At 39.6% G+C, this 13,800-nt stretch overlaps 1 protein-coding gene across 11 annotated transcripts in view; it reads right to left on the bottom strand.

Annotated features, from left to right (window-relative positions):
* Positions 1–10,751, bottom strand: part of nfixb (nuclear factor I/Xb) — a 117,461-nt gene extending 106,710 nt beyond the window's left edge. For 8 of the 11 annotated variants that reach the window (XM_061846133.1, XM_061846130.1, XM_061846127.1 and 5 more), the window contains exons 1-2: positions 4,538–4,887; positions 1,057–1,092 (exon numbers count right to left, since the gene is read on the bottom strand). In XM_061846133.1, the coding sequence (XP_061702117.1) occupies positions 1,057–1,092; positions 4,538–4,564 (63 nt within the window). In that variant the 5' untranslated portion in view covers positions 4,565–4,887. Of the gene's footprint in view, positions 1–1,056; positions 1,093–4,537; positions 4,888–10,670 lie in introns of those variants that run through there. The other 3 variants (XM_061846139.1, XM_061846137.1, XM_061846128.1) reach the window with 2 other exon arrangements.
* Between the last annotated feature and the right edge of the window lie 3,049 nt (positions 10,752–13,800).

Here is a 13,800-nt window from a genome sequence, read left to right on the forward strand (position 1 = left end):
TGGTTCCATTCCATTGATTTGAATCCACTATAGAGCTGTTAACTTGTTTTTCAGGTCCAAACAGCGAATGTATGAATATTTGAGGCCCGCCTCAACATCTTTTGTAAAGTCACCCTGTTAATTATACTCCTTTAAATCACAGTAAACTATGTTTTCTCCTGCTTTCTCAGGCTTGCCACGCTGAATAATGTTTTGCTGTTTTCTTTCACAACACTGCTCTCTCTAACAGGGTGATAACGTCTGGTGCGGATGGAACAAAAATACAATACATCCTCTTGGAGCAACATAGAAGTGTTTGCAGTAGACTGGTACCACAAAGCAATCATTCATCTCTATTTATATACTGGAAATATTTAAAGTATATACGCTACAGTGATCTGCAAGAATGAATGAAAATCATCATGTATGCTAACTTCCTTTTTGAAACAATAAAAGGTACAATGGCAATTTAAGACCCACATCGAAACAATCTGATTTTATAAAAATACATGTAGCCAAAATTGTGCTGCTATGAGGCTTTAGTAGACTGATCGAGACCAATATTTGGATTATTCCGATTGTTGGCTGTTCTATAGAAATACTATAGAAAGTCCAGAAAGAGAACCAAACTACTGCATTCCCAAGACATCTCACAGCATTTCCAATGCAGTGCTATACAACTGCAAACTGAAATTCGGAATCCAAAGGCTTTATTAAAATATGCCGGGATTCTATGGCTTTATTTTCAATGGTTTTCATAATCTCCTAGCTCTAAAATTACTTTTAAATAGATCCAAACCATTCACTTCATCTATGTTGAAAAAGTCACACGACGTGACAGAACCACCAACCGCGTTTAAATGTTTGCAAATAGTCCAAATAGTCAAACCTTATACAGTAATACTGACAGGCTAAAGGAAATATAGGCAAAACTTTAGTGCTTTTGTACATTCGCATATCATTGCTGCTGCAAGTCAGCATGTCCCCAGTGCTTTTCACACACAAAAGAAACAATTTGTCAAGGAAGAATATTAAAAAAAAAGACTCTAATGCTTAATAAATAGGGACAAGACTTACCACTAGGGCATTGTTTAGAAGGTGAGTAGGATAATACTTTAGTGTTGAGAGGGTGTTAAGAGGCGAGGAGAGCAGAGGGGTCAGCGTCCAGGCGGGCAGAGGTGGGGGGCAGAGGGAAGGAATAAGTTAAAAATGTCGCAGTAGTGAAAATAGTGTGACATGACAACATCACAAAGTTTGCAAATTGTAACGGCATTCTGGCCTGATAGGTGACATACTTTGAAAAAAAAAGAATTGACAAAATCAGGGGAAAAAAATAGCAGCATCAATTTAAAAGTACTTTAGTGTAGGACATTGTGTGCTCGGAATGGGAAATGCGGTTTGAACTCAGAGTAGGAGATTTTTGAATAAAAATGCCACACACACATATAGACACACACACATATATGCATCCAGTTTTCACTTCCCCAGACCACCGTGCAGCACGTGCCCCACTTTCCAGCAATCATTCGTGACTGTTAATCATTTATCGTTTGACGACTGCAGCAATATTACAGGCTTGAGTTTGATTTTGCTTTAATTATTAACAACAATTAAATAGACAAAATGTGCTGTCTGTCTATCTACAAACAATTCTGTGAGGAAATGTTCAATATGCGTGTGTGTTTGTGCGCACAAGCCTGTTTGGATAGGGCTGTTTGCTTGGAACAAGAAGAAATGAAACTTATGGGTTATTTTCATATTTGATCAATAACGGTAAAGATATAACCAGATAAGTTTCATTTTGAAAATCAATTACGACTGATCTGAGTATTTGAATTATTGCCGGCGTTCATCAGGTAATGATTTCATTCAAGAAAAAATGTGCATCAGGGTTACAAAATTTCAAATTAAATTTCATGATTTCCAACGTGTTTTCTGAAGATGGCAATTCTACTTTTTAGATGCAAAGTTTAGACATTTCCTGTAATATTCATTTTCAAGAAAACTAACACAAATGCATCTTAGTGTCTCGAGAGTTCTTTTTTTTAACTTCTTCAACAGTCCTTCTTTCTTCCTCAATTTGTCTTTACCGTTGATGCCACTGGAGGGAGCCTCCTTAGGCTGTCGCAATACACCAGAGGGATCTGTCAAATGAAGTGCCAGGATGAGGCAGACATTATGCATTCACACAATAGTAGACAGAAATGGAGATGGCGTTATTTCTGAGGTATGGACGAATTTATGAACGTAAAACAATTGAACATCTTTACCATAATTATGAGTGCAAAAGGACAATCTAATGGGTTTAATGAGTAATCAGTACAAATTATTTATGCACACGTATCAGCAGGGTTTAAAGGTAGAAGCTCTTTATCTTTATCGTAATGCGAGAAGTGTATTTCACTGGGCCATTTGCTCAATCAATGGGTTCCATAAACTAAGCTGTGACAAAATTGAAGTCCTCATCATTGTGTAGGGTTTTTTTTTCCCCCATAAAAATTGAAGAAATTCTGGTCGGATTACATTTGCATTAGACTGGCATGAAATGAACGTATTTACCTCTTGATTGTCTTTATCAAGATGGAATACAATTTTAAGTCACCAATAACTTTTTGAAAATAGGACTGTCTTCAAGCATGGCTGCTTCACCACAGGAGAGAATTACACATAAAAACCGAGGTGGCATCCGAAAAATAATTGCTGAATTTTACACAAATAATTAAAAAATATCTTTACCCTTATTAATTAGACTATATAAGAACTACCCTTAAAGTTGGAAGGAGGAATATAATATACAATTTGTATACCAGCAATCGTAAATGTCAGTACAAAGTTGTTTTAAATAAATAACATGACATGGTTTGGACTAGATAAATAAATGATTTCATAAGTAGGCATATTTTCCATGCAATAAGCATAAAATTCGGTTATTCGCTGTATGTTTTCCTGGTCATAACAAGCTTCCATGAAGCGACTCTCCCCTCTTTGAGACAGTCGACATACAAATTCTATCTGCTTTAGTAAACTTTGAATTTATTGGGAGTAAAAGAATTTAAAAAATAAAATGAAGTTCCTTTTCTGGTGTCACCAAAAAACTCGGTCATATTCTTGAGTGGAAAGCAGACCTAAGACTGTACGCGTGAGAAAGACGCTGCAGAGAGTCTTCTGCAATCGCCTCTGGTAGCAAATAATAAATTGTGGAAAAAAATAAATTAAAAAATGGGGAAAAAAAGACATCACCAGAAAACATAATGAGGGATAAACAAGTCTGCTTCATAAATGTATGCCTTTTAGCAGCAGAAGAATGGACAGAATAAATTCTTAACATACTCAGAATCACATTGACCTTAAGCGAGGTTTCACTTAAAACTGAAAAGTAATACATTCAAATAAAATAAAAATACATTGCTGAGATATATATATATATATAAATCAATGCGCCAAATGTGACAGGAACCACTATTTTACAGCAGATAATAGTTATTGCTGTAATAGTAGTTTGTGAATGAAGAGAGCAAGTTTTACAAGGAATGTTAGATTGCTCAGACGGTCTCAAAACTGTACAAACGTTGAGAATAAGCGGTATAGAAAATGGATGGATGGATAGATGGATGGGTGGATGAAAAAATTATCTACTGGAGGCACACACACACACACACACACACATCCACACACACACATATTATAGCTGCACTACAGAATTTATGTGTATATACACACACACGATGTTTTTGACGCGTGAAATACTATAATTTAAAATAAAAGACGCTCAGTATGTTGAAAGGAGGTGAAGAACAGCAACGAGCAACTTTTTTTTTCATACTCCTTCAAGGTTCAGACAACTCGGCTCGGTGGTTACTGCGTAATCTTGAAGACCTGACTAGCAAACCAGAGAGGGAAAACATCCCCACAGATGTGAACAAAATGACAGTTTGGATTAAGTCTTTCACCAGCAACCCCCTTTCCCACGTGTGAGATCAACACGCACACGCGAGCGCGCACCTCCAGTAAGACACAAAATGATGAACTTGATCCTTTGCGAGACAGATCACGTGTTGCGTTCAAGTGCAGCGCATTTAAACAGGCAAAAGCCGTGTCCCATCCCCATGGAAAAGTCAACATTCAATCCAAGAGGATGCAAAGCTATTTAGGACGCACACACACACACACACACACACACACACACACACACACACACACACACACGCACACACACACGTTCACACACTTTCTCCTGCTTCCGTCCTAATATTCAACTACCAAATCCAGTCTGACGTTCTCCTCCTCCTGCTGCTGTAGGATCCCCTCCTTCTTTTTGTATGAAATACATTTGGGATAAGCGCCATTTTCTCTGCCCCCCCCCCATAAAAAAAGAAAAATTACAGCCCATGACTCGCGACAAAAAGTATTGCAGCGCAAGTTTGTGGGAGTTAGATTCAAGCACAAGGAAACATTTTTAGGTGGGGGGGGGGATATAATTTTCATGGCAAGCGCAAGCAAAACCGGCGTCCCCCGCTAAAGCGGCGCAAAAACAACGGAACAGGAGGAGGCAGTTTACCTGTGTCAAGCAGTACGGAGAGTACATGTTGATTTTTCACGCAGAAGAAGCGGAGATCGGATTGAAATTGGATGGAAGCTCGGCGCGGTGCTGCATTGCAATCGCTCGCCGTCCTGTTTCTCTCACTCCATGCTGCAAGCTTACAGTAACCCCGCCTAGAACGCTTACACAAACTTTCTGGGGGAGAAAAAAAAGTTTGCCTCCCACCCTTTTCTCGTCTATGCGGGACGTCTAAGGCTGCGCCGCACACTTTCTATTGGACTCGCAATTTCAGTCAGAAATGGGAAATTATAATCATATTTGGTGCATTTAACGAGTAGGTCATTGCTTCCTTACTCGGTAGTGTCACACGCTCCAGTTGCGTTCACAGACACTTCGGATTTGCAGTGCATAATCAAATCATCATCAGTGAGACTCGCGCGACTCAAACGCATCTTAAGAATAGAGCCACCACCTGCAAGGCAAATTGGGCCGTGTATATTATCGGGGCAAACCTTCACAGTTAATCCTGTGAGAAAGACACAACGTGGATTCAGAGTGGCGATGCATTAAATAACAATTCTCCGCCACATAAATATATAAAATGTTGTTTTAACTGTTTCCCTTGCAGCTGCTGATGCAATCATTTCACCCGAGCTCCGTTTCGCTCTGGATTTAACACCTTCATCCATTCAAGGGCGTGTGAATAGATGCATTATTTCGTGAAGTGAAGACCATTTATCCACTGACTGAACCATTTTTCACCCCGTCCAGAGGCCACATCTGTACTTTTCATGAGAGGCCAAGCCAAACACTCAGAATTCACTGGAGTTGAAAGGGGACATAATGCCAAATACTGAGGACAGACATATAATCAAGCAGTATCAAAATACCGTCAAGTAAAAATGTGTGTATCGTTTTGTCACACACATACAGTAGCAGCTGATTCCTCCCGTAAAAAAAGAAGAAGAAAAAAAAAAGAAGTTTCTTGAATGAGATCCCAAACGATGGTAAAAATTTTGCATGGGAGTGAGGTCATTTTAAAAATGAAGAAGAGCTAATTGGGGGCCTGACACAGGAGTCCTGCAGATCTACAGCATGAGGCCAACCGGTTGTCGTTTGAAACCGCAAAGCCTGCGCAGGTCAAACAAAGAGATTTGGATTCTGTGTGGCCAATTACTGCTCACAACAGCCAGAAAATCACACAGGGAAAAACTCTGCAGTCATGTGGTGTTAGCCCCCCCCCCCCCCCCCCCCACCACCACCACCACCACCACTACCAGAAAAAAACAGGTCACCCCTTGGCCTTGCCACCATTACAACAGGACACCATAACAGCCGATCCGTACATGTTTTTTTTTTTTATTATTTATTTTGAAAGCACCAGGGGGGCAAAAGATTTTGAGAGTGGCGGAGAACAGGTCGTAATCCTTGAAACGAGTCCACTTGCAGGAAACACATGCGAGCGCACCTCAAACGAGCCACGCATTTAGCGGTCGACGTGAGTAAATCTCTCATTAAGGAGCACATGCTAGCGCCATATGCTTACGCGCGCTGGATCTGCCGCCGCTCGGCCTTTTCACACGGTGCAAACGTGCACATTTTACGGCTGCTCCGGAACAGGACCATTTGGCGTTTTGCAAGTGGGACTGAGGCTTTGGACGGTATAAGCAAAGAACATCAGGTGGTGAAAAGAGTCGGCTTGAAACTGGTTGGTTGAGGATGGAAATCAGAAGTTCTTCTGATATCCCAGGCAGTAATAACGCCACACCCAGCTGTCGCTTTGGTGTGAAGGGGAGAAAGGGATATGTGGTTGTGGTGGCTGGCTCAAGGTCTATCTGGCGTTGCTCTAAGTGGCTCCCAATATAGGAGCCATGACCTGCCAAAGACTCTTGACTGGTCAGAGGATCTGTCCAAAAGCTGACTTCTGAAGTCAATTGTGTCTGTTACTTGAGTACTTGATGTTTTCCCAATAAATACATGAGGTGTGTCAGAAATGTTCCAGGACTGGTGTCACAAATCATAGATTTCAAACCCCAACTACAAACTTGAGTTTTTCACTAAAATGTCGGCCAGATGATCAACTGACACGTCTAAAACCTGCACCATTTTCTTTATTTGACTTACGATTGGCCTAACTTTTAAGTTTTTCGAGTTACGAGCGAAAGCCTAGTCCATTTTTATGTTATGTCACAGTTATGAGCAGGATTTATCCATCGCTCTAATGAAGTGGAAAAAAAGGAGAACGACAGTTGCGATGCACTTTCACCCGTTGAATGGAATGAAAAACACAAATACAAAATGAAAACACTTACAAGGTGCAAGTACAAGAGGCAAACAATGAGCTAACCTCGTGGCAAATAGTCAGTCAGAGTTCCTGACATCACATACCAGGCCCCGCCACCTTCAAGGCACACATCACACAAATACAACAGGGTGTGTTTGTGGCTCAATTATGCTCAAGTTTATCCTTTTACATAGTATTTTTCATGTTTTTAAGTTCATATTTTATGTGGGCCATAATTGGCTGGCAATCAGTTCAGGCTTCAACACAGTTTATGGCTGCAACACATTCCCAAAAACCTGGTACAAGGTCATATTTACCAGTGTGTTACATCACCTTTTCTTTGAAGAACATTCAATACATGTTTGAGAACTGAGCACACTAACTGTTGAAGCTTTGTAGGTAGAATTCTTTCCCATTCTTGCTTGATTAACAGCTTCAACTGCTCAACTGTCTGAGGTCTCCATTGTCGTATTTTATGCTTCATAATGCGCCACACATTTTCAATGGAAGAGAGGTCTGACCGCAGGCAGGCTCGTCTGGTACCTGCACTCTTTTACTATGAAGCTACACTGTTGTATAATGTGCAGAATTTGGTTCGGCATTGTCCTGCTGAATTAAGTATGGGCATCCATGAAAAAGACGTTGCTTGGATGGCAGCGAATGTTACTCCAAAACCTCTATGTACCTTTCAGCGTTAATGGTGCCTTCACAGATGTGTAAGTTTCCCGTGCAATTGGTGCTAACACAGGTCCATACCGTCACAGATTCTGCCTTTTGAACTTTGCGTCCATAACATTTGGGATGGTATATATTTCCTCTTTGGTCCGGAGGACTCAATGTCCACAATTTCCCAAAACAATGTGAAATGTGGATTTGTTGGACCACAGAGCACTTTTCGACTTTTCATCATTCCATCTTAGATGAGCTCGGCCCCAGAGAAGCCGGCGGCATTTCTGGGTGTTGTTGATAAATGGTTTTTGCTTTGCATTGAAGAGTTTTAAGTTGCACTTACAGATGTAGTGCCAAACTGTAGTTGCTGACATTGGTTTTCTGAACTGTTCCTGGCCGATCAAAGGTCATGGGCATTCACTGTTTGTTTTTGGCCTTTCAGTTTACATGCAGGGATTTGTCCAGATTCTCTGAACATTTTGATGATATTACAGACAGCAGATGGTGAAACTCCAAAATTCCCTGCAATTGTACGCTGAGGAACATTGTCTTTAAACTGCTTGACTAACTTGAGAGAAAAGAGGTGAACTTCATCCCATCTTTGCTAGTGAGTGAATGAACAATTCAGGAAGCTCCTTTTATACCTAATCTTGTTCTCAATTAGCCTGTTCACCTGTGGGATGTTCCGAACAGGTGTGTGATAAGCATTCCTCCACTTTTGTTTTACACCTATACCTGCTTTTTTGTAACATGTTGCAGCCATAAAATTCCAAGCTAATGATTACTTGCTCTAAACAATAAAGTTGATCAGTTTGTTCATGAAGTATCATGTTTTTGTACTGTATTCATTTAAATATAGGCTGGCAACAAGTTCAGCGTGTTCCCCGCCTCCTGCCCGTTGGCAGCTGGGATAGGCTCCAGCACTCTCTTGTGAGGATAAGCGGCTAAGAAAATGGATGGATGGACAGATGGATGGATGGATAGGTTGAACATCATTTGAAAATCATTGTTTTGCCTTTGGTGTGGGGAGCGTGACTTCGGTTCCCACTCAGTGACGGTGTGAATGTGAGTGTGAATGGTTGTCATGTGCACATGTACCCTGCGACTGGCTCGTGACCAGTTCAGGGTGTCACCCTCCTTTCGCCGGCGGTCATTTGAAATGAAGAAAGTGATTTTGATAAAAACAATGAGAAAAACACATTTAAGCATGACTATTTTGTATATTTTCTTTATGTATGTATCCCTCCAGTGGCAGAACAGTGGTGATTGGTGAGCACATCTGCCTCACAGGTCCGCGGATATGGGTTCAAATCCGGCCCCGCCTGTGTTGAGTTTGCACGTTCTCTCTGTTCTCTCTGTACCTTCATGAGCCACATCCTCCCACATCCCAAAAACATGGATAGTAGGTTAACTGAAGACTCCAAATTGCCCGTTGGTGTGAATGTGAGTGCAAATAATTGTTTACTTTCGCCCTGTGATTGGCTGGCGACCAGTTCAGGGTGTATCCTGCCTCTTGCCTGAAGTTATTGCTGGGATAGGTTCCAGCACGCCACAACATTAATGATGAATGAATGAATGAATAAATGAATGAATGACTATCCCAGTTGATTTTGGGCAAATTCTGAACATGTTGTAATATGAATATGCACATTTTTTATTTCGAACAATGATAAAAGTGTGTGATGAAGACTTATAAGAGGATTAATTAATGTTTGAAATGTCTCTTTCATAATGAGTTGGGCAAAGATATTCACAATAAGGCGGCATCATCTTCCTTAATTGAAACGGATTGATAGATGTGAACTGTATGTCTGTGAAAGCCGAGAAATAGCCGCATTCAACCATAAACATTCACTTCATCTGGGGCTGATTCTAAAATATGGTCAAAGGCAAGCTAACTGACCTTAAGGCAATGATGTCATAGCATGCCTTTTAAAGCTGTTTCTCATGTGATCTTCATCCTGCTTGGAGGCTTTTTGGTGCGTAAATGCATAATTGCTATGATATGCAGTGATGTATGAAATAGTATTAGAGTTAGTAGCAGCATTTCTCACACTGATGCAAGTTTGATAAATATAAAGAAATTTGTTTTAAACACAGACATAAAGCATCAGCAATTCAGTTAATAGTTGCATTGCTAACTACTCTATTTTGCTTTGTTTCTTCAGCATTGACACATAATTTTGTAAAAATACTAACTGCTGGATGGCTTATGGGCATGTAATAGCCAACAATGTGTAAGCACACCCTCTGGGTTGTGCTCTGATATGCAGTGGTTGACCAGCATTTTAGTCATCAATTTACTGCAACAATATTTGTTAGCATTGACATGCAATTTCTCTGGAATTTACCATTACTGGCTGAGTTTGATCGTGATTTATTACTCGTAAAGCACTTGCCCTGTCCTCCTTGGGAAAGTCAAGGGGAGAGCGGCCCACGAGAGGGAAGCAGCGACTCTTCCCCGGTGCAGACCTCCTTGTGACACGTCGAAGGTAGACACCCTCATGTGGATGCTCTTGAACTCACTGCCCCTGGAATCCAAAGCAGCCGCACCGACGATCCTCCTCTTAACCCCCCCGCAAAAAAAAAAAAAACGCTCCTACCAGCCGTGCACCTCAATTAACAGCCATCATGCTTCTTCTTTGTACCCCGGGACACATGATACTCTAGCAAACCAGATTTTCTGTGAGACTTGGCGTGAGTCTTAATTCAGTGAAAACAAAAGGCCGCAGCCTAGAAAACCTGCAGCTCCCATCTCATTAGCAATCACATTTCCAGTCATCTTTCTTGTCTTAGCCCTTCACTCCGTTTTTTAGGGGATTTTTTTTTTTTTTTTTTTTTTATCATGCTGTGCAAATCGTGTGATCCCTTCCATGAAGGCTTGCCGTTCTTTTTACACTTCATACAACTCGCTGCACGTTATGGCCATAATTTTCATTCCTAGGGGGGGTTGATGGCGAGGGGGATTTTGTAAAGTTGCAAAAGGTCCCCTTTTTGTTGAACATGCGTGTGGAAATAATGATTGTAATGGGTTGCAGCTGACTTATAGTGCTGTGAATGACATTATAATTGTGGCAATTACTAAGAACTTCAATATTAACTGTACAACATGGTAAAAATGAGTAATGAATCAAATGACTCATAACAATAATAATAAATTGGTAAAATAATAATAATAATAATAATAATAATGCATACCCTGTATGAATCTGATACAACAAAGCATTCAGGCATCCCAGGGCCTCTGGAGGGTTCTTCATTCAACAGAAAGTTTTCAGTTGCCTGAAATAATAACACAATAGTTATTTCTTCATAATTGTATAACCATTCAGTGTTGTGCAAAAGCATGAGGCCACCCCTTGTGTTCATGTTTTTAGGGGTTTTTTTTTTCCCAGCAGCCATTTTGTCATTAAATATGAACACTTAAGATGTTGGTGTGACATTCATTTCATTTTCTTCTTTGGAATGGTTCAGAGGTGCATTTTACTGTATGCAGCAGCTCTAGTAATGTATGTCAGGCTGATTGTATTCTGGTAAATAATTATAATGATGGGTGCATCATGGTATTGCTACAAAAACAGATCTAATGATGGCTAAAAACAAATGTTGTGTTGTGGTCCGTGTCAAAGAATTATATTGTGAAGAGGTCCCACCACATCTAATCACATCTAATTCAAATAATTCAATTAAAAGGCATTCTCTTTCTCTGTCTCTCTTTCTTGCTTTCTGTATGCTGAATGGTGTGTGTCGCCTGCCCTGAGCCCATGTGTTGTGCAGGCCCGAAGCCCATCACTCATTGCAACTTGAATGGGGAGCAAAATGTTTAGCTGTGGTGGCAGCACACAATACTCTAGCACAATGGCATTTCCTGTCGCTGCCATTTCACCTGCATTGCTCACTGATTCAGCAAAAATCATTCACACACACACACACGGACCCACCCAGACGTGCACACACGCACACACGCACACACACACACACACACACACACACACACACGATTCACATGCATATTCCTGCGACATGCACGTGCCATACGTATAACCCATAAATATACTCAGATACTCAGATCCCACTCGCCCGTAAAGCAATCCATTGTGGTCTGGCAGTCATGCAGTTTGATAAAGTATTCCAAAGAAGTTTTTTGGGAAATTATTTCAAGGTTTTTTTTTCAAATCTGTTTTTATGTGCTTTGAATATTGTGCATGCTGAGGGGCGATGTTAGCTTATTATTTGAGCTGATTTTTAACTCAAGCGGCTAAAAAGCTAAAATTTTTACATTTGAACATTCGTATCTATGTTAGTTAGCAACTAGTGTAATTCCAAAACTAGAGCTAATGATATCAAACAAGCGCCATTGTTTTTTTTTTAATGTATGATGTATCATTCTCAAAATTAAGAATAAAAACCACGTTGTCAAGTCACCTGAAAACTACCTACAGAACAGAGGATAATTGACGTCAATTGGTTCAAGACATGAAAAATCATTGATCAGTTCCACACAATCAATAAAATTCTCAAAAGTCTTTTAATTTATTATGATACCCTATTCAGGAATAAGTCCTATTGTTGATCCAAACATGATTTTTCTTTCCAAAATCTGTCATCATCATTTTGCCTTTTACTGAAATAAATACAAATACAATATGAAAAGACATATTCGCTTTTTGGCATGAAATAAGGCAAAAGCTTTCCTGATATTGGTTAGTTAACCAAAATAATTTCTATTTGCTCAATGCCATATTAATGAGAAAAATATTTTTTGAAGAATCTATTTAATTACTTTCTTTAATTTCAGAATTTTAAATACAGTAAGCTTACGATGCCTTTAAATTACTTGTGAAAACCTCAATGATGCTGTCATTTCTTTGAATGCTTCTGAGAGGTTTATTGACAACATTTAAGTTAATGAGAGAAACACCTGTGGATGTAGTTGAACTATGCACACATGAAACACCCTGCTTATTTGTGTAACATCATGGGAAAGTCATAAATCATGAGAAATCAGTCAATATATTAGGACAAGAACTGTGGGCTTCCACAATTCTAGTTCATCCTCGGGTGCAATTTCCAAATCCCTGAATGTGGCACGTTCATTTGTTTAAACAATTGGAATGTCCATATCTAATAGTTTATCAAAAGATGAGCATAACGTTCCGCTCAGAAGGAACACTGGTTCTGTGTCCCAGATATAAAATTGCTTTGTCCGAAATGTCAAAACGAGAACAAATGCAAAATGCCTTGTGAAGATGTTGTCTGAAGCGAGTACGTGTGTGTCATAACCCACAGTGAAATGAATACTCTACTGACAAGGGCTGAAAGGCCTCTCTGCCAGAAAGAAACCATTACTCCAAATGAAACAAAGAAGACAGATTACAGTTTACATATGCACATAGGAACAAAGACCTTGATTTTTTAACACATTCTGTGATCTGACGAAACTAAAATCGAATTTTTTGGTCATAATGAGTATTACTACATTTGGAGGAAAAAGAGGGGCATTTGAAAGGCTGAGAACACCACCCCAACTTTGAAATACAGGGGTGGCAGCATCATGATTTTGGGTTGTTTTGCTCCAAGAGGGACTGGTACACATAAAAAAAAATACATGCAATCCTGAGAAAACAAAATTATGTGTAAATACTGACTCCACCAGGAAGTTGCGGCTTGAGTGCAAATGAGTCTTTGAAATAGAAATTGATCCAAACAATTTTGCTAAACTGGTCACGTAGTGGCTTGAACGTAAGATAGTCAAGATTTTTGCGATGGTCATCACAAAGCCCAGATCTCAATTCTATTGAAAACTTAAGGGCAGACCTGTGTAAGGCAGACCTACAGTTCTGTCAGGAGGAACAGACCAAAATCCCTGCCAACTATAGAGAGAAACTTGTGGAAGGACATTCAAAATGTATGACACGAGTCATTCATTTTAAAGGCAATGGTGCCAAAAACACAATTCTCTCATTATTTTTTATTATTATAACATTTGGCAATCCTAACACCCTAAAATGAGAAAAGTCTAGTCTGATTTCAAGTCAGGAAAAAAAAAGAGGATGTCTTTTTGTATATGTATGTAAACATCTGGTTTCAACATTGACAAATACTGTATATCTTTTGAATTACCTATGAAAACCACTTATTTAGTGTATATATATTTTTATATATATTTTCAAAATCCATTTGCTGTGAACTAAGTGAGTGCTGACATTTTATTTAAAAATACCACTATTTTTGTGGACGTGACCTGAAGGAAATTTGTATGTTGTGAGAAATGTGGGACTTGGAGTCTGAAGGACAATCTATTAAATGTCAATATTTTCATTTTTAA

This window comes from Syngnathoides biaculeatus, chromosome 16 (genome assembly GCF_019802595.1).
Source record: "Syngnathoides biaculeatus isolate LvHL_M chromosome 16, ASM1980259v1, whole genome shotgun sequence".
NCBI lineage: Eukaryota > Metazoa > Chordata > Actinopteri > Syngnathiformes > Syngnathidae > Syngnathoides > Syngnathoides biaculeatus.